This window comes from Monopterus albus, unplaced genomic scaffold, assembly GCF_001952655.1.
Source record: "Monopterus albus unplaced genomic scaffold, M_albus_1.0 scaffold89.1, whole genome shotgun sequence".
Lineage (NCBI taxonomy): Eukaryota > Metazoa > Chordata > Actinopteri > Synbranchiformes > Synbranchidae > Monopterus > Monopterus albus.
The window spans coordinates 675009-696907 of NW_018127969.1; the positions used below are offsets into that span (position 1 = coordinate 675009).

The following is a 21899-nucleotide window of genomic DNA, read 5'->3' on the forward strand; positions in this document are numbered from 1 at the left end:
CAGGTCTCATTAAGTGCTGCTGCTAGTCTGACAGTACTGCACAAAGGAAGGTTGTGGAAATAAGTAAAGAAAAAAGGGGGTGAAAGAATTTGTTTATATTTATTTTATTCCACTAGCAGAAATGAATACTGATGATATGAGGCTTTTGAATGTAATGTTCTACATGGGAATAAGCCTGTTGAACGCTATCTGTAAAAGTAGTGCTCATTACCCACCACCAAAGTCCAGGGACAGTGAAATAAATCTCTTTCCAAATCTTTAATTGCTGCTCTCAATATCCTAATTAAACTGTGTGTTAGAATAAGTTACCTCTAGAACTGCAAGACTGATGGTGGCTCCAGTCTGCCATACATTTTTGTAGCTATAGATTAATTTTACCATTTGTCGCCTCATAGCTCAAACTGTTTACAGTGTAATTCTTCTTGCCTGTTTACTAACAACTTCAAATTTCCAACTGCCAGTGAACACTCATGTAAAAGGAATTTTACATATATTATATGCAGTGTGTAAGCATGTTGCTATATTTAGAGATCGCTTGTCTTTAAATATAGGGGGATGACTTTGTTCACATCACAAATGCTGAAGTATTCTACACTCTGGGGTGAGAAATGTAAAGCCTCAATACTGTAAAAACTGAGACTGACTTCAAGATAAGGGCTCATTTTAAGAACTGTTGTGTTTGTGTAAAATAATTAGGAGAATTAACCTAGACTTCAACAACATGAAAGCTATCTAGGATTCGTCAGGGAGGCCTCATCTACAGTACTAAGAGTCTAAATGATGTTGGTTTATGCATCAAATCCACCCTTGTCACAGAGCGATCTAACCTACCAATGATACCAAAGATGCCCAGGATGTTGGGGGCGAAGATGACAAGCAGGTTGATGAAAATGAGCAGAATCAAGGCAATGATGATGTGGCGAGGCCAGTAGAAGGTCTTGTTGGGAAACGCCATCTGCTGAATTGCCCTCCTTACCTTATAGTTTAAAAAAAGGCAATGTTCAATGGATTCACTATTTTAACAATGTAAAGTTACTACATGAAGAAGATAACATCATAATTTGCCAGAGGTATGGGTGCAAAAAACACACTTACAGGAAAGAGCACGATGGGTACAGTGAGCGTGACGGCAGTGAGCACAGCTACACGCACACACAAGATCAAAGTGTCATATGGGTCAATACGGCTGTAGGTGTGAAGCAGCTCTGCTTCCACTTCACCTGGAAAAAATAGAAGGAGGAAAACACAACAGATCTCAGGATGAAGAACCCAGTAAAACATCACTTGTACAAAAAAAATTACATAGAATATAAACAGAGATTGCATATAAAAATATATTTTAATATGTTATCTGTATGACAAAATTATATTTGATTAGTATTTCCAAATGTAGGTAAAACTGACTTATGCATTTAATAATATCTTTATAAATTGTGATGCATTTTTAGTGCAGCAGATTACAGTAAGCAGTGCAAGTAGTTAATTTACTTACTGTAATACCTACAGTATGACCACTAGAGGGGGTAAATGCATCATGATGCTTTATTCAGACTTTATATTATGCCAATATGAAAACAACAATAATTAACTGATTGAAAACATGGATTAAAAATTAAGAAGCAAAATGAGGCACTGTAACAAAAGTCCTAACAGAACGACAATTCCAGATAAAGAAAGTGAGAGGCATATTCTACATTATGAGAGGAAGACCAGGCCTCACCATAGAAAGTTAGGTATCCAAAAAGAGCAGCCAGGAAGTACATGCAGTACATGACTGCAATGGAGATGTTGGCCACATGCTGCATCTTTTTCTTGGTGGCACTGAAATCAGAAAATATTGCCACACACAGCAAACACACAAATACACATACACACAACATCAGGGCATCCACTAGCAAAATACTGTTTTATGTCCATTCAGAAAGCATGTAACCCGGTTACTATATTGTAGCGTTAGGGGGAAGAGAGACAGTTGGCAGGATCCCCCATAATACCCTTCTGGGCGGGCAAAATGTAGTTCGGGGTTGGCAAGAATTGTGTTCAGTCTGTGTACTGTGTTCTGTGTTCAGTGCGTTTGCCATCATTTGTGTGTTTTTATGATAAAAGCGGTTCCAGGGAGCGCACAAAAAGGCAACTTCTGTCACCAGCTTCTTCTTCCATTCAGACTACGTTACAATATAATACCATGTTCAGATGCAGGGCTACACAAAGATTTCAACAACGCATCCAATTTAATCTCAGGGAAACAAGCAACAGTGGTTCAAGACAAGATGATAAATTTAAACTAACAACATGGTACATCATACAAGCAGCGCCAACTCAAAATCAAGTGAAAGCAGTGCATGTGACTAACTTATGATGAGCCAAGCAGACAGCAGACAGACTAGCTTTCCACACTGTTATGCAACTGATTTCTTGTCCAAAACTTGGCAGGAGATTTTCATTGTGAGAACATACTTGCGCAGCTCTGTGTAGATGGGCAGGACCTCAGGGTGGCACACAAAGGCGAACGCCAGGATGGGTATGGTGTAGGCCGTCTGAAAATGAACCCCAACAGGTCACCATAGATACAGCAGCACCATCCCAGACGTCTTACCACCAACCTCGCTCTTTGCTGCCCATTACTCCGTCAGACACATCACAGAGAGCTAATTGTTTCCTTGTGATTAACTTGAAGTTGGCCACAAACCAGCTTTTGCCTATTTAAGTATGCCTAAGCTGCTAAGCAGCAGGGACTGGCCTTACTAGCCTGGTTTAGCAAAGTCTCACATCTTTAAGAAATGTTAACGGAGACTCGATAGGATTTTATAAAACTCAAAAACAGTTAGTCAGTATTTGCTAATTCCTGAAAAAGTAAAATTGTTTCAGTAAGTGCTATACTGGTACAATCAAACTAATTTAAGCCAGGAGCTATGATTAAGAGTGTTTCAAGAGTCCTGTCCTGTTGTGAAGGCATGTACTCTAGGTAAAAAATGAAGGTACTTTGAGAAATGTCAGGCCTTTTCCCATTTCACTCATTACCCATCTCTTCGACCCACAAAGGGCAGACTTTGATGATCTCACTGTAAGCAAGAAAATGCCAATGCAAATTTTACTTTTCTGCGACAGCTTAGAGGTCACTATCCACCGTTGAGCCTTGCATTAATCACAGACTATTTTCTGTCATTAACAGCTTGATAAAAGCCGTGTTCTCCTCTTGATGGCAAGTGAGTGCATCAAACCAAATGTAATCTCCATGCTTGGACTGTGAAACTGTCACTGGCAACATGCTGAAGATGACTATGGCACAAGTGGGGAGCTGTCAGTGGCCATGGTGGTGGAGGTGGTTTTGCAGTTTCAGACTGAATGACATGCATGCACATACCTGTGAGTTGAGGTTGGCCATTTTGGGAATACAGGCAGGGTCTTGATGTGAAACAGTGACATTTGGCCCACCGGCAGTGCTATTGCTATAGTCCACAAATGGACACGAGACGTTGAACTTCTTGTAGATGACCTATACAGTGCAGAGGAGAGAGGCACTGAGCAGAAAGAAATGCTGTGGGACAAAATTAGATCAGATCAGTTTCAACTTTGTTGTCATTGTGGAGAGCACTTGTACAAAACCAGGGATCTGCAGTTAACATCTAACCAGATGTGCAAAAATTAGCACATTTACAAATAAATATTAATGCAGTATAAATGACATATGTACATATAAACAATGACAGAGCAATGGTGGAAAATGTATAGTATACAATGTATGAACATACTGTAGAGCAGTATACATGTATGTACATGTACACCATCGGTCAAAAGTCTCGACACACCTTCTCATTCAATTAACTGGGAAAGTGTGTTGAAACCTTTGACTGGAAGTGTATATAAAAGTACAGAATGTACAAAAATAAAGATGAATATACACAAGTCCAAGTTGTCTTCATGTGAATCAGGCTTATGTGCAGTGTTGCCGTTAGCCCATTGTTCACGGTTCAATATGGACACAGCCACAGGGAAAAATTAGCATAAAGAGAGGCAGAAAATATGACACAGAGAGAGCCAGAGAAAGAGAGGCATCAATGTGTGGATTACAGCTCACACAGCCAAAACTAGGTCAGAGATAGAGAACCAGCACAGCCTGGAACAGCAGCATGCAAACATTAGTCTATGGTGATGAGTAAAGAGAGCGGGGAATACTAAAGAAGTGGTGGGGCAGGGTAAAAAAAGAAACATCTTGTTACAGGCAGATCCCAGCACATCTGAATGTGCCTACCTTGAGGTCTCTGCCAACAGGACAGGAGCAAGAAGCAAGACATGATGTGTAGCTGGCATGTTTGTGTACTAAGAGTCAGAGAACTTACCGAAATGAGGAAGAAAACCATGCAGCTCAGGGAGAAGCCACTGGTGTATCCCAGATATCCTAAAACACATCTGCTTCATTAGCATTTCTTCTACATGCTCATGCTTCATCTGAAATATATTACACTGAGGCTAACGTGTGGAAAAGGCTAATTTGAGATATGTAAACAGTCCAGACAATAAGTATGTGGAGCTACTCTTTTTCTTTTATTCAGACATTGTACTTCACCACATGCAGTTTGAAATAATAATTTTTAAAAAATCAGCCGTTGGATACACTCTAAAAAAAAAAGCAGGTGGATACACAAAACTGTAACATGGCAAATGATACACTCACCGAGCTGTTTCATGAGAGCTAGGGGTAAAATTACTGCAACTGATACAATGATCACAAGGTAGTTTCCGTTCAGGTACCATTCGCTGTGGAGAAGCAGAAAAACACAAACATGGTTAAATGTATTGATTTTGGAATATTTAAATTTATCATCTTGTCTTGAACCACTGTTGCTTATTCAACAGTCCTTCTGTTAAGCATTTTCACTGTGTCAGACACTGATCAAGGAGACACAGGAGAAAAGTGTATGGAAGTAGAAAAGGGCTTGCGTGGTGGAAAAAGCTGCGGTAGCTTGCTGGTTGAGGATTATTTTATATTTCCAGAACGATGCCAAGAACACACAGTTGTATTCAGCTAAACATAAATGAACACAAACCAAACTCAGTGGTTACCAAGAATACAAATATTTAGAGTGGAAAAACTAAGCCTCTTTGCTCCCTGCACTGCAGGACACAGAAAATGATTGCTGGAATTAAGGCCACATTATAATCTTGGCAATGAGGAGAAGGTTTTGAAATAGCCCCTAGCAGTTAAGTCTTTGCAATCAAAGATAATAAAACACAACATGGTTAAATGAAAAAAAAAAATCAAATGCAATTATCACTAAACCAGCTTTTTATCATCTAAAACAAATTGCAAGACTTAGAGGTCTCATGTCTGGACAGGATGTAGAGAAACTAATTTATGCCTTTGTGTCCAGCAGGCTGGACAGTTGTAACAGCTTTTTGTCTGGTCTTCTCAAAAAGACTGTTCAAATTCTGCTTGTTCAGATCGCTGCTGCCAGAGTTTTAACAAGAACCAGGAGAAATGACCACATCACTCCTGTTCTTAAATCCGTACACTGGCTACCATTTATCTACAGAAAAAGGTGCTTCTGCTAGTTTATAAATACAGCTGATGTCCTTGAAGAACATAAACCCAGCAGGGCTCTGACATTCTTAGGAAGCAGGCAGCCAGTAGAACCTCGGATGAAAACCAAACAGGGTGAAGCTGCTTTTCGCTGCACACAGGTGGAACCAACTTCCCAAGGACCTTAAATGTGTTCCAACTCTGCCGTTTTCCTGTGCTTTCTATGCTGCACTTTCTGCACTGTAACTTCTAGATTTCTGTTTCAGACCTTTTATTTTGTCTTTGTCCTTTTTCCATTTTATCACATTTTCACAATGTTTTATCTTCACTGTGTCTTAAATTATTTTATTCTGGTTTTATTGCTTATTGTTTTTAATGCTGTTACTGTTGTTCCTTGTCTCTGTAATGCACTTTGCATTGCCTCTGTGTATGAAATGTGCTATATAAATAAAATTGTCTTGCCTTAAAAATGAATTATCAAAGCATTTTATAGACTTCTTAATGGCTTGTTAAAAATTTGAGGTGTGACATTGAAACTGAATCTTTGAACTCAGTGTTTATAAAATCTTTAATACAGAACATAATTTAACTTAGTGTCAAAAACTCTGCAAGGATATGATACTAAATATTGTCTGGGTGACTGCTTGGCCACTACCATGATGTGAACAACACAGAAAATTTCAGTTGACACATTTATATTGTCTCATGGTTTATACTGTAAACTTTGAAAACACTATAGATGATGTACACTGTTTATACAATATGCACAACACATTTTGGTTTACTCCTAGCACTTACACTAGGAGCATGTGCAACAGGGACATGGTATCTCCCTGTTATGCAGAGTCAAGTAGAGACTATTATTAAAAGTGTAAACACTGTCTAAACATTGTGCAAAGACAGTGTTGGTGGACCAACTAAAAATGCCATTGGGCTCAAGGGGTGATTCATTTCTTGTCTTCTATCAGGTGGGACATACTGCAGAGATACAGTACAACACGTGTTGCAACCCCTTCATTCACTCAAATATAAAAAAAAATTCTATTCTGTTGTCATCCTGCCCTCCAGCCATCTGGACCAGGCGATACAATCTCATACTGATACACACATGCACACAAAAGTTCAGCATTTCACCCAAATACGCACAAACACACAGATGCACAATCACCAGTAACCACAGCGACAAATCAACCCAGACAAAAAGTCGATAAGTAAATATGCATAAGAATTCTACAATGACAAACCAGCTCTCGTGCATGTAGACCGGTGGGAAAAACGTACACACACACAATCACAGAGCCTCAGGTGTTCACTGATCATGCATGCGAGCTGAAGGGTCAGGTTGTTAAAACAGCACACATCTATACATTTCATGCATGCACAGTGGTGAAAAAACAGATCCCCCTACATATATGATACAATGCAACAACTGTTACTGTTCATGTGTTGATACTATGTCGTGTGGCTGCAAATACCCCAGCACCATACACACTACAGTCTAAAGACGAGCACAGAGTTCGTTCAAAACCTCCGACGCTGTTAACAGAGCTCAGTTTGTCAATTTGACTGAGATTCACAGGAAACATGCAGATTTTTCAGATCAGTTTCAGCAAACTGGATTTTCAACTTTTCCTATTGATTCATTTTCAGCAGATTTTAGAATTTTTAAATTCAATATAATGATTGTCACAACTTTTTTTTAAAAATGCCAAAATAAACCCACAGTTTAAAAACAATGACATCATTATAGTATTTTTATATTCTATTCTATGCCAGTATTTGTTTCAGGCCTATTGGATTCGACTGCATCAGACTATGAGGTGTCCTTGTTATTTTGCCCACCCCCCTCTAATGTTTATAGATGTACAGGATGAGATGCCACAGGGACAGTCTGGTCTGTCGTTAGAAATTAACAGTGATTGCTGACCATGGCCCACGGTGTCAAGCACTGCTACACAGAGAAATCAGAGCTGACACCAGGAAACAACGTGGACATGTTGTCACAGTATATCACCTCTACAGTGACTATCCTGCACAGAGTGGGGCTGAAACATTTTGGTCTTCATGCTCCTCGCTAAAAGTTGAAACAGCTGCAGTGCATGCACTTGTTCTGATTTTTCTAACTTTGTAGTAATGTTTTAGGTCAGCAAAATGCCATCACCCCACTTCAAATTTCAAAAAGGGGGGCAAACTCTCTGATGCAAATGTTTCTATGAGACTCTGCCAATTTATATACCAGGCACACACATGTATCATATCAATGAGCCACCTTCTCCCCCACTGTTCTTCACCCACTTCTCTCAAAACTGACACAGAGGTGAGGAGAGGCTTTAAGTGGGGTAGGGGTTCACATTGTGCTTGTAATCCCATCCTAGGAAGTGAGTGTTGTTTATCTCTAAGGCCACCTGCACTAGCCAGTAATACACCACAGTTACATTTTCAGCCATGGAGTCTAGCTGTGTTTTGATGTGGGCGCTTCTCTGTTGCTGTGCTGCTCTGCTCCTCCTCCGAGGTCACTATCACAGCTGTTCTCACAACAGCTGCTCAGCACATCAAGAGCAGCACCAGGTTCACCAACTGCCATAGCCTGACAGGACTCTTCTGTGGAGGCTAAAATCTTTGCACACACACTGAGCAGTCACTGGAACTCGCACTTCTTTATTTAATATGAGTAGAAACATGTTTAATATTCAGGAAGCATGGCAGTGCCTGCAAATGTCACACCAAAATAAATGGATTTCATGTATTTAGAGTATTGCCTCTATATTTACCTACTGATTCATTATAATCAGATGCAGTTTTTTAAAGAAACGTGAGTACAAAACATGAAAATTCTGCAGCATTTCATGCAGTCATAAAGCTAAATTATATTACACTTATGTAAATGAGACTGGTAAGATGTGAAGATAGAGCAGCACTTTCACATTGTCAGCAGAAGCATTTAACAAAAAATGTTTCTTGTCTTATGACATCCAGTGTTCCCTCTATCTGCAGTCACATGTGTTACTGGACCATGTGAGTGAAAATGCTTGTGTCATGCACTGACAACTCACCCTGCAGGTTTATCCACCCTCAGAAAGGCCTGGATGACCAGAGGAAACTCATACTTGACTATGTACAGGTAACTGGACATGGCTGTTGAGGAGGGATATATGCAAACTGTGTTAGACCTAACACACACAGAGGCTAATGTATAGCATAAACATGAAGGCACCCTCGCACACAGTATTCAGTACCCAGAGACAGAGAACATACTAATGTCAAGCAATAAATCAGTGAATACTGAATCTGGGTATTATCCCAGAAACATCACAGGAAAATTCAAAAAATATTTCCATGTGTAAGTGTGAGGACAGATGACAGTGTGTGACCTCACCTCCAATGTTCTGCAGTGTGATGGCAATACCTGCTGCCATCTTCCCCGGGGTCCCAAAGGCCCGGTAGCCAAGCTGCTCATATGCACGGATACCTGAGCCACAAATACCAGATAAAAGCTTATTATCAGTGCATTGAATCCATACCAGGACTGTAAAGAGATAAAGAGACCTAAGTCTAATTAGGATTTCACATGACAACTTGTTGTGTACGAGGTCACTGACCAGTGGGGGGAATCACATGCTGTGATCATATCATCAGACACTGGAGGGTGTTTCAGAGGTTGTGAAGCTACATACCTACAATACCAGATGACTTTAGCAGCAAATGGATGGAATATGATGAGAGGACTGCCACCACTGTTAGGAGTATCCTGAAACAGGCAGACATCAACAACCACATACATTACATCTACCTCTTTCAACAACATGAACACAATGTAATAACCATTTTTGTGCTCAATGTTTTCAACAACATGACAATGGGAAATCATACTGTTATGTTACTTTTTTGCATTAACCTGTAGGCTATTTATACAGCTGCAGGGTAAGCACACATTTCCCTGGATGCCAGGACATGGGTTGTGTTGGAAGAGCAGAGTTCCTGTGGCTCCCCTTTACACTGGATTGTTACCCTGGCTGAGCCCGAGGCGGCTGCTCTATCAGCCCCTTTGCCCTCTGCCACAGTAAACAAGCAGATGCACCAGATGGACTGTTTAAAAAAAAAAAGCTTTTGCAACGTGATGCTGAGATTGAGAGAGAATGAGGAAAATCCTTCATAGGCAATAATCTTCCCTTTTGTTCCTCAGCGGTGGAAAAACCCACTTCAGTCACAACAGTCATTCTCTCCATTCTCAATAATAGATTCAAGAAGTACAGTGCTTGTAATCAGCATCTCTCCACTGACATGTTCAGTTTCTGTTCATGGATTTTTCTACAGTGACTAGTTTCTATTTAATCACTGGATTCTTGTGTTTGGTTCATAAAGTAATTGCAATGCACTCCAAAATCTTTTATGCACAGTATATGGGACTTTTAGTATTTCAGTCATAGTGTTTTAAGAAATGCTTTGATATGTTACTGCTGAAAACTGTCATGCACTGAAACCTGGCATCAGATGTCTTATTCACCAATCAGATAGCTCCTGATTTACATCACAGCTTCTTGTACAGCTTCTTAAGCTTAGCCAATATTTAACATTTTAGAATTTTAGCTCCTTTAACCAAAGGAAAGTTTTTGAGAGAAACACGTGTGTATTTCTCAATGTGATGTATCAAAATAAATCACCTCTCTTCAAGACATTAATTATGTAATTTACATATTTCAGCTTTAATTAGAAGATAAACCCCTTGAGATGCATCATCTTGTTTTCCCTTAATACACAAAAACATTTTTAAAATCTCTGATTTTTTTTAAGTTAACAGTGGGATTATTGCTGGCTTATTGGGTAAGAAGGTGCACATAATCTTTAACTAGGATTTTTTTTTACCTTTATCTGAGATGTCTGACAAACATCACAATTTTAAAAACGTTTTTAGATTTTCACCCTGGTATAAATCCTCAGCATAAGGAAGTTTTATGAATAGACCCCTGATCTACTGGCTTTCTCTGACCCACTCCACCTCATTCTAATAGTTTTCTCTCCCTTTTCTTGTTACTGTTGGCGGTGTTAACGTTCTCTGTCTCACACACACACACACACACTCTCCCTTCTCCTCCTGGAAAGGCCAGCCAGCATGTCTTTCACCTTGACTTCAACTCTTGGCCAGTTAACATGGGTTTCTTTTGTTTTTGTTTGCTGGAGTGACTCGTGGTGGAGGATTTGCTAGAGAGGCAGTGGGAGGACAGATCTGCTGACAGTCAGACGGACTGACACACTTGGGTCACTATAGCTGCGCTCACAGCCTTCCACCCAACTGCATTCCGGACCCACTGACCCACTGAAGCCTATGCACCCACCAACAAAGTTCTGTGTGATATGAAACACTGGGCCAAAAAAGTGGAAAAGAAGCTAAGGACATTCCCAAATATGTATTAGATATAATATATTATCTAGTATATTCAATAACCTTAAGTGCATGGCTCCCGCTGCGATCTAAACCTGCCCTTATCTCACCTACATGTCCTCACTACAGTCTGAACACTTCAAGTACTGCAACTTCAAATAGGATTGGATACAAGATGTACTTGGCCATATACACCATAAACATGCCTGTTGTTCAGCTAACCAGTAACAATAAGCTAAACTCAACCCTCTTGACTTTTTTCTCTTGAGAATTCATAGTTTTAGTTATTTGATGCATTTTGTCTCAGATCAGTGTGCACGCTAAAGTGGATAAATGAAAGGCTTGATCATCCTTCTAGGTTCATTGTACAGTACATTTGCTGTAGGTGACCCAGACGGCAGAAAGAATAACACCTATGTAATGAAAATACTGTGCAACAGGCCTCTTTTTCTTGTTCTTGGCATGAATGGTGCCTGTGTTTGCCTCATTTTTAGGTCTTCTTTCCTCTTTAGCAGCAGGAGACAGTATACTGAGAAAAATAAATAAAAAATCAGCAGCCTGGGGTCCAATGTGGAACACACCCAAAAAACTTGGTCAGTATTCCTTTGCCAAAAATGTCAGACATCCTGCCTGTATTTGTCAGTAGCTACTCTATTGTTTGATACAAGATCATGCAGATATGCATACAAAGACACAGCCTTTCATCTAAAACAGGATTGATAAATACACACTACAGGTTGCACTTGGTCACATCTTTTTAAGTTGCCTGTGATTACATGTTTTTTGAGTGGAATGTGGACTAATCGACTGCGGAGTTCACAAGCCACAAGAGTCAAAGATACTGGTGTTTGGTAACGCACGATTCAGCCAGTGCAGACAACAGGCAGCTTGAAAAAAACACAGTCACACTACTGAGCTTAAATAAGAAGCTTTCTTTAACATGAGGGAAAAGCTCTGTACTTTAATCTTTCACAAAAAAATGAGCTCAACCAGCTTCAGCGCCAGTCACCTTACAACCTAGCTCCATCAGTAAGAGGTGTCAGAACTGAACGATGAAGTCGAGGGGGTCAAAGCCTCTAAGCCTCTCCCTGACTGCTCTGGTACTCCCCACTGTCATCGTTCCACTTTTGCAAGAAAGGTTTAAAAACTCTCTGCAGCTAAAGGTCAAAAGACTTCCAATGCATCTAAATCAGAAATATAGAAAATGGAGGGATATATAATCAGGCTGCAGTCGATTGTGATGTCATTATCTTGACAGACAACGCAGTGGAGGCTTTTAAATGTTAAGCCCCTATTAGAGACAATAAACACCCAGTGGTTAAAGGCAGAATCACACGTGCTTCTGTGTGGCTGACCTGCATCTGTGATTGCAATGGCACTAATTTATAGTAAATGATTTCCAGTATGCTATTAATCCGAGCTTTTATTTATCAAACAAATGCGCCCTGTGTCATTGATTTCTGTATAATTATAAACAGGGTCTGCCTGGCTAATACAAGACAACCAGAATACAATTAGGTGCTATTTGTGATGCAGATCTCCACGGTATCGACCTTAGCAGGAAGAGAACAAGTCAGACACCATCTGTGAGCTGTAATTCTGCTCTAATGCTTCCAATCCAATATACAGTATATAACTCACAAGAACAAGACGACCCCTGTGTTGGCCATGGCATATGCCAGTCCCAGGATTCCACTTCCCATGATTGCATTGCCCAGGTTGAAGACTGACATCCCAAAAGATGTCTTTCCTTCAAACTACAACAGATCCAAGACAGAGGGGAGGAATAAACATTGCATATAGTGATGATACTACAGAGAAACATCTGTTGTTTGTGCTTGAACTCACATCTGTGAAGCGCGTCATCTTTTTGTCCTCCACGGCTGATAAGAACTCCTGGCTCTCTGGGGGGTTGGCTTCTGTATTCTCCGTTTTCTGAGGACTAATGAGAAGAAGCATTGCCATAAAAACATAAACAGAAAACAACAACAAAACAGTCAAGTTTCATCAAAACAATGCCATTTCTTTCTTAGAGAACACGGTCCAGTCAAGAAGATGTCACTTACAGTATCTGTGTCAATTTCCACAAAAAAAAGATAAATAAAATAAAATAAACTGAAACTGAAAGCACACAATGCATTTGTTATTATTGTAACATACATACCAAGAATTCTGGTCATTAATGGGGACAGTTTCCCTGCACGCAGTGTAGAGAGAGGTCATCCATCATGCAATGAGAGCACAAATGGAAAAACAACACCCTCAGTCATATAATAAGGCAAATAATACAGTGAAGGGATCATATATAAATTACTAACTTATCTTGGAAGAGACATTTTAGAATAATGGCACAAAAAAGCATATTGTGACATAATAAATAGTCACTGCACTTGCTCCATTATCCAGCAAAAATTACATTACAATGTCTGAGCAGGTAGATGTTTTGTAAGAGGCACTCCACAGGGCAGTGAATGAACATTAAATATTTGCTGTCATAGGGACTGTGCCTGCAACCCTGCGGTTACAGGACAGTCATTCTGGTGACAAGACCAAGGCCCGGGTAGCAGGGTGGCACAATGGATCTCACCACAACCCACACAACTAGCTGCTCCAGTACAGTCATGTTGTATCTCTCCCTAATGTACTGCAATCATCAAGGCCTTTTATCCAGATAACTTTTTACTAATCCCTCTAGCTGATGTATATGGAGTCCCAGTCAAATATAATGCATCGTATCTTGCCTCGTTAACTGCGGATCAAGTAAACTACACATGACACTAATTTCATATGACAGTCTGTTAACATAGAGTACACCGCCTCTAATGTGACGTGATGCACAAGAGAACACATGTGAGACCTTATTAAGTGGCAGGTTAATATGATGAAGTGAAAGCACTCAGTGAATCAAACCACCTTGTTCACATAATGGCAACCGGCCAATAATAGAGGATGGGGCATTCAAATGAAAGAGATTCTGATCACTGACTAATCTCTTGCCTGCTATTCTCAGTATTAACAAATGGAGGTCATGATTCTTCATTTTGTGGAGTGGCAATTAGTCCAAAAGGACCACTGCCTTGCTACTAATTAATATGGTCACAATGGCTGCACAAATATTTTTATCTTTATCTGATGTTTTGAGACCCAAGACTCGAGATTTCTGCCAAGATGCTGTAACTATAGAGAAATTAAAGCTAGTGAAAACTATTTTGCTTAAAATAAACATACTAATGTAAAGAGGACTGTGCTTTGAAAATAAGTGTTAATGTTTTTTGAAAATACAGAAGCTTCTAACATCTGGAATTCACACATGCAAGTCAAAACTTGTAGTTTCTGACCATGTTTAGATTCTGTAAGGGCAACGTGAAAATTATTCTATTGCTGTTTAAATGTGTGACCAAGCAGCAATAAGCAGTGCTGATATCACGTTTTTCAGCAAAAATTAAATGATGATGTAACTATCAGGTAACATATAAAATGATAACTGATTCTTCTAATTCTTGCTGGATCAAACAATGCATTTAAGAAGTACTGTCAACAGATCGATGTACATTGTGTTAGGTAGGAGCATACTCACTTTTCACCGTCGTCTGCAGGCGGTGTTTTGACCGATGCCATGATCTCCTCCCCAGGCTCATGGCCTTTCCCGTTAGGAATAGCGTTCGCCTCAGCAGAGGCAGTTTCCACAGTCTCAGCTGGTTTGTCTTCACTCATATCGGCTCTGGTGCCTTGGTGTGTACGAAATAATCTATCTGTTCAAATGTGTAAATGTAACAGGCTGTATGAATGCCTGGAAAGTGCTATGAGGCCTCCTGGAATCTGTGGAAGAAAAAAATATGTGCAATTAGCAGAATATTCAGTAATAAAACAGGCAGCTCATTGGTGCAGGTACAAGACAGGAACAACCAAAGAACAACCAAATGCAACTAAGGTCCATGGAAAGCACACTGTGCTCATGTGATAAAGTATTCATATCGACTACTCAGCTACCAGAGCGCCGGAACAATGCACATTTTAAATGATTAAAATCATTTCTTAAAAATTTGTAAATGATAAAGTACTAGTGTAGTGTCAACATGTTCAAAGTAGACATTTTGGAAGTGACGCTTTATTCTGAGGGGCTCAGAATATTCATAATTAAAACATCAGACTTTGATTCTAGCCATTGAGAGCCAGCTGACGACTGTCACATGCAAACTGCTCTCTGGACAGTAAGTTTCAATTAACTCAAACAAGTCCAAGACATTTGGTTCCCTCTTATCTGAACAGTCTCCAAGGTAACGAAACATAGGAATGCAAAGTGAACCTCCCTTATCTTCACACGAGAATGTGAACAGTGTTATAAACTGACTTAGCACACACTCTCTTTGAATAAAGTCTTGGAAATGGAAACTTTATTAACCAACAGTTGTGTGAAATGTCTATAAGAAAGGTTGAAATGTTTGAGTCAAGCTGATGATGGACATACATAACTAGTCACTGCAAAGACTTCTTCCTTAGTAGAAATGATTCCAAACCTGAAGTTACATTAATGTGAACCTAACTGTATGAATGGAAGTGATAAATGCTTATTATTTCAGATGCTTGACAAATCAACTATCAGAGACTTTGTTAATCCCGACATCCTAACTCTGCAATACTGCTCAAAGGGTTTGATAAGAAACTGTTCTTTTGATTTCTTTATTTTATTGCTTTTGTCTTTTATTCTCAAACTTAACCATTCCTTTCCTTCCACAAAATAATCCACACGTTTCATGTCAAACTATGTGTTGCTTAAAATTGTGTGTAGATGTATACCACATTCGTTTTTTAAAGTATACAGCCATGGTGGAAGAGTTCCCTCATTAGGTTAGCATGACGAATTGGGCGTCCACTGCTGACTCCTGAGCCAATCAGACGAAGACTCTGCTCAGGCTGGCACACGCCTATGTTAGTTAATACCGCTCTAAGCACACTCGGGCCAACTGATGTCTCATGAGAACCATAGTTATTAGCTATTAGTCACAATTAAAGTCTACAACCTATAGCAATCAATAGTTATTTTCCCTCTCTGTAGTCGTGATTAGACCATAGAATTTAGCTCTAGAATTGAACTGGATCTTAGACGAGAATAACAATCTTCCACCATCTCCAACAACAGGCTGGTCATTCATTCATCAGAGCATTCACAAATGTACCATTTGCATTACATCATTTTCCCTGTGTAATTATTGTAAATACATTTGTTTGGCCTCTAATTGGCTTCATTATGTCATCTTTGAGTCTCTTTTGTTTCCAGTAAATAGGTTCAATCAAAACTGGCAAATCATCACAAATACACCTCTTTTTATATCATCAAATAACTTATTAAAAACAACCTTACCAGAAAAAAAGACAATTGTACACACATCAGCATGACTATATGTACAAAATACAACAGGAAGCGCCTCTGGGAGAAATGTATCTGATTTGTACTTTGAGTTTTTAGCTTGGTTCATATCCCATCTGCTAACGTAGATGATGCAGGATTTATGACCTACACTCACAGTGGCTTCACTTCTGTCAATCGTCATGGCGTTCATATTTTATACAGTCGATGATCACACCTGACTGTGTAAATATGTAACATTTTTTATTATTGTGGTCACAGAACAATGAGCATTTTCTTGCAAGTCAGTTTATGGGGATCTGTATACAAATTATGACAGTCCAACGAAAATCCTGAATCTACAGTTTTGGAGATTTGATTCTTTTTTTTAGATCAACAGAAGGACTTAGGTATTCTTTTATTGGCTGAGAAGATGGTCCTACTTCTTACTGTTGGTTAAATAAACATTGCAAGAACATGGATTATTTGAAAAATGCAATGTCACAAAGTGGAAAACAGGACTGTTCTGCTTACACTGTTTTCTTTGGACAGCAACAATATGTATATTTTGCTTAATTCTGGAAACTATATTTACTTTTGTTAAATAATATTAGTAAGTCCAACTCAATCAGAAATTGACAGAACATTTCAATGGCCCTAGAAAAGCATTCCTTACTGGTTTCCAACAATAAGAGACACGTGGTGAGATAACGCAGGCCACCGTGAGTGCATTTGAACGAGTCTGTGTCTACCTATAGGTCTAACGGGGATGTGACTGAACTCCAAATCACTTTCTTTGAATCCCGATAGAAAGGCCGACAACAGAAAGGACTAGACGCAACAACACAAAACTCCTTGCACATATACTGAGTTATTATTGACAAATGCAGATTATGGCCAAGCTGTTGATATTACAAAATTTCAGATTAAAATCTGGGTCACTCCTTTGTGACATAAGAGTTCTGAGAGGATGACCACAACCAGCTCACACATTTTCACTTGTAACCTAAAGCAAAAACCCCCATTATGTTAGTCAAGAAATAGAGCTGATCATGAATAGATGTTTTGCTCGATCCCTTGAATAATTGACACATCAACTGACAGGTCTACGCGCAGAGGAAATAGTACTTCCAGTTCACTGTGACACACAGGCATCTATTTCCTGGGTATCCTGTTGTGGCATCTTAGCCGACCAGCTGGCTTGTTGGGCCCAGAAAGGCCCCCTGTGACATGTATCTCCTGGATGCTGTTGACCAAAGCCCCCTATCTGGCTGGCCCTGAATGATCTCCTTTGCTCTGCTGCATAAACAGCAGTGAAAGCTATAATGAAGAGCACACAGGGAGCCATAGAAGGGAACACACACAAATGGTTGAACCACCAGCATTGAGATAAAATGCGAGGAACCAGCTAGTACCAGCCACAAATCCATTCTCGCTGTCACTGTGCCTCATTTTTTCTGCTTGCCACTTTTCTCTTGGTTTCCTCTTTTATTGAAGAAGGTTCAACAAAGCTCAGGATTTTCTGTACTAACATTAGTGGCAGACTCTGAGTCTCCTCCGTCCTGTGGCACTCCAGAGCCTGCCCTTTGAAATGTACCTTTTTGTAAAATTATTTCAACACATCAAATGTAGTAAGAGGTGAATAAACCCTGGTCTCCATCTAGCAGTGCCCAGAACCTGTTGTACCGACCACACTGCTGTGAGCTTCACCGCACAGCCAGGCCTCTCGGTGTGTCTGGTTAAAGCCAGGCAACGTGGTTGAGCAGCAAAGCACACTGCACAATGGCACATGTTGTGCAGTTTCCTGGGAACGGGTTGAAGAACAGTGGAACTATTGTGCCAGGCATCATTATACTGTCAGGGCCCCCTTGGCTGTAGTTTGCCAGGCCACTCGAGAGGCTGAAAAGGTATTTCACTGAGCTCTAATTGAAAAGATGCCACCTTGAATTCAGCAAATGCCAGTATCCTGTATTCATGCACAGTTGTAGCAGAGTTGCTGATGATAGCAATGGTAGAGGCAGGACCCTTCTCGTGGGACAAATCGTGGCAGAGCCGCACTGCCATTCAGATAGTGTACAAACCACAAGGAGGTTGAGGCAAGCCATTCCAGGACAACACATGTACATGATGGACTTTCCAGCTACAAGGACATCTCTTCATTGACCTTGAAAGAGTAGATGTGATTGGACAGATGTGGCCCCTTATGTTCACTAACAAAGGTAATAGATGACATTGTTGACAATAGTTGAGTAAAACACACCAACTGAAGGAAAGGAAACACCAGCACAAAACAACTGGGCTCAGCCCTGCTTGCTTAAACCCCAGTTACCACAGCATCATGGTGGCATGAAACAGAGACAGGGCTGTGTGTCTATTCCAAAACATTCAAGCAAAACCCATAAATGAAATGTTCTGTATTCTGTAGACACTATGTCATCCAAAAACACATGTGCTACTGTCTGCAGGAGCAGTTCCAGTTTACCCTGATTTCAAAACAACTTGTTTCTGGCACAATTAGCTCCCAAAAACATATGAATAAAGAGGATTTGTTTGGTGTGTTTATTTTCCTAAATGCACCTTTACAGCACACAGACAGGTTGATGGTTATTATTGCAATGGAATCTAAAGGTCTCTGAATATTTTCTTGATTAACTGTTTTGACAATAAAATGTCAGAAAATAGTGAAAGATGCCTGTTGTACAACAAACAAATGCATCACATTTAAGCAGTGTTACAAAGATTTCTAAAAAAAAAAACTGACTGGAAATTGAAATTCAAATAAACAACAGAAGTGTCTAAAGAAACACAGGAATCCACTGCTTCTCTGCTGATATCCAAACTTCCAAATCCTATGCAAGAGTCAATGCCACATTGTGATGCTCTTGGTGGGAGTAAATGAGTCTTTTCACAGCAACAGCAGAGGCTATGTTTATTCAAGCTCTCATCCAAAGCATCACCTCAGTTTGCCAACACTCAATGAGTGCATGCGCCTCAGTACACCGGCTATGACGTAAGCAGCTCTGCTAGGAGACGTCATGCCGCAAGGAGGCAAACAGAGCCAGGCTGTTTCACTGACTGTTACCCATAGGCTGGTACCTGAACCAAACTACACTGTGCATGCTGATTAATCCTCACTCGTTGCAAAGCATGTATTTGGTTTTGAGTTCCATTCGGTAAATAATTTAATGTGTTGATTTGTGTGTGTGTATCTGTGTAGTTTATGCAGTGAATAATCAAGCTGTAATACTACTTGACTACATTCTCATAGGCCTCTGGCCATATATACTTTCTTAACTGAGTCTCTAGTGTAATTTTCAGACTCTTAATCTGCTGAAGTGCATGTAGAAAATCATTACATGTTTGTCCCACTTTTTTCTTACACCCAGGTCCATGGACGCAGTAAAAGTAAAGTAAAATATTCTAAATGTCATCCAAAAGCCATCACCTTCTTCTTCCTCTACAGCATTATCACACCTATCCAGGTCATTTGAAAGACAGAAAAGCTCATCAGCTATTCTGAAAAATGCAAATGAAAACCATTATTAAAGTGTTTTTTGAAGCTACTACAGCTGCCAGACCTATCCTGCTTGGTTTTAGCAATCAAATTATGAATCCTTACTTTCTGTCGATGAACAAAAAGAGCTTTCCTGCAGATTAAGAGATTACACATGCCCACAATTCCAGTGATTCACACATAACAGATCTATCGGGAGACTTTTTATTGTCAAATAGTCGGTTGAGACCTGGGACCTCTGACAATCAGGATGATAAAGTAAATCAGATCAGAGCCCATCTCGCTCGAGCAGGAAATCAGGCTCAAACTGCTCGGGTCACTCCAAACACTTGCATAAAAATAGCTGCAGAGGAGTGAATAGCCTCACAGTATCCCCACGTCATGTCACACACAAAGCTGTGTTTAAGTGTTGCTGCATGTGCCACTGAACACAGCAGCTGCCTGAAATACAAAGTGAACAGGTCCAACAGCCATCTAGCTGTATTCTAGTTCTTCACACAAGGATGAACATGCACTTAAATACACATAATCACACACACAATGACAGCTTTATAATCACTTCCGTTTCAGTTTCAGATACTGGTGTTTTATCCCCATGTGCTACAGCTCCCGTGCTAACTAAGGCTCATGGGCATCGTAGTTTTTAGAATCCAAACCAAACTGATGGCAAAATCATAACTTGTAAGAAAAAAAGCTGAAATAAGTAACAAAAATTATAATTTTTGAATTTAACATGTAAAAATGGAAAAAGAGACAAAATTCTAGCCTGCATTTGCAATGTATTTAGTGATGGTCAGCAGCTGGCTTAGTGTGAGCCACAGTGAACACACGGCATCTCGCACAGAACAACTTCCATCCTCACAGTGAAGAAGCCAATGTTAGCAAAGTTCATGCACCCTCCTGCTAAACTAAGTGTTTCCTGAATGTTGGCTTACCAGTAGCTAACATTAGCAATACAGCTAAGAAGACACAACATGTAAGACAACTTTGAAGTTACCTGGAGTCTCTTTACCTGGAGGCTAACTGCATCTCACACCTCGAGTCGCTGTGCTAAGTTAGCATGTCTAGGAACAGCCTGTCTACTGAGCCAGGTGCTCGATAAAACAACAAACCAGCCAGTGCCAAAAATGACAAAGTAGTGGAACACTACTGCATGTGGCTCTGTGAGATAGTATTTTTTAAATGTACATAGTGTATACATCTATGATTGATAATGAGCATGATGCCCCAAACATGATTCTCCAAAAAAATTCAACACAGTCTGATATCAACTTCATATTCTCTACTGGGGAAAATGCAGGAACCATAGGTTCAGAGTTACTTTTGTGAGTAAGACTGCGCATCACGAATTACGGACTAGCTTTGACTGTTTTATTTCAATGCATTTAATATTTAATTGGGGAAAAATTAAATGTTTCCCAACACAACATTTGTAATTGTTAAAATCTCTCCTTGAACACTATTACCCTGAGGCCTTTGTATGCTGCGTTTCTCCTTATTTACATTACTGTCCTGCCACCTCTCTCCCTTCCTGCTGCAGGCCCTGCATGGCACTGTGATTAGCCAGCAGGGAGAATAACAGATTAACATCTGACTAACAGATTTGTTTGTCAGCCCCTGAGATGCTCCTCTCCTCCAGGGTTCCTAGAAGCTGCTGTGAGACACACTCAAAGGCAATAAAGCGATGTAGGATGTGGCACACTCCATGTCTTTTCTTTTTCTCACTGGACACTGTGGATCTACTTGTAACACAAGACATGCATTGGATGCACTGGCATAGGCAAAGAGAGAAAAACACAATTTCATTTATTAAATATGGTTGAAAATAACCAAACACAAATCACTAGCTCTACACAAACAAAGGTTTTAGGAGCAAAATGTCACAAACTTGACACAAAATACAATACTTATTAAGAACCTATAAGGTAGCAATACTCTCCTCTGAGGGCAAAAAGCCACCAGGACTATTTTTTTTCCATAATAAATTCTCTAAGACTACTATTACTGATTCAGGGTAGTTGCTTCTGTAGTGACCAATTGGTTTATTCCTGTATCAGACTGAAACAGGCGTGTCTATCATTTTGCCTTTTGTCCTGACTGGTGAGCTGTAGAATAAGGATGAGGTGCGACGGGACTC

General features: G+C 39.9%; 1 protein-coding gene across 2 annotated transcripts in view; it reads right to left on the reverse strand.

Moving 5' to 3' along the window:
• LOC109964459 (sodium-coupled neutral amino acid transporter 3-like) overlaps positions 1-21899 on the reverse strand; it is a 33295-nt gene that overhangs the window by 4193 nt on the left and 7203 nt on the right. The window contains exons 2-15 of one of the 2 annotated variants that reach the window (XM_020607757.1): positions 14479-14720; positions 13066-13098; positions 12750-12843; positions 12543-12658; positions 9196-9269; positions 8898-8990; positions 8575-8656; positions 4676-4758; positions 4341-4399; positions 3365-3496; positions 2458-2537; positions 1721-1821; positions 1096-1220; positions 832-976 (exon numbers count right to left, since the gene is read on the reverse strand). In XM_020607757.1, coding sequence (XP_020463413.1) covers positions 832-976; positions 1096-1220; positions 1721-1821; positions 2458-2537; positions 3365-3496; positions 4341-4399; positions 4676-4758; positions 8575-8656; positions 8898-8990; positions 9196-9269; positions 12543-12658; positions 12750-12843; positions 13066-13098; positions 14479-14615 — 1354 coding nt within the window. In that variant the 5' untranslated portion in view covers positions 14616-14720. The remainder of the gene's footprint in view (positions 1-831; positions 977-1095; positions 1221-1720; positions 1822-2457; positions 2538-3364; positions 3497-4340; positions 4400-4675; positions 4759-8574; positions 8657-8897; positions 8991-9195; positions 9270-12542; positions 12659-12749; positions 12844-13065; positions 13099-14478; positions 14721-21899) is intronic. The other variant, XM_020607758.1, reaches the window with a different exon arrangement.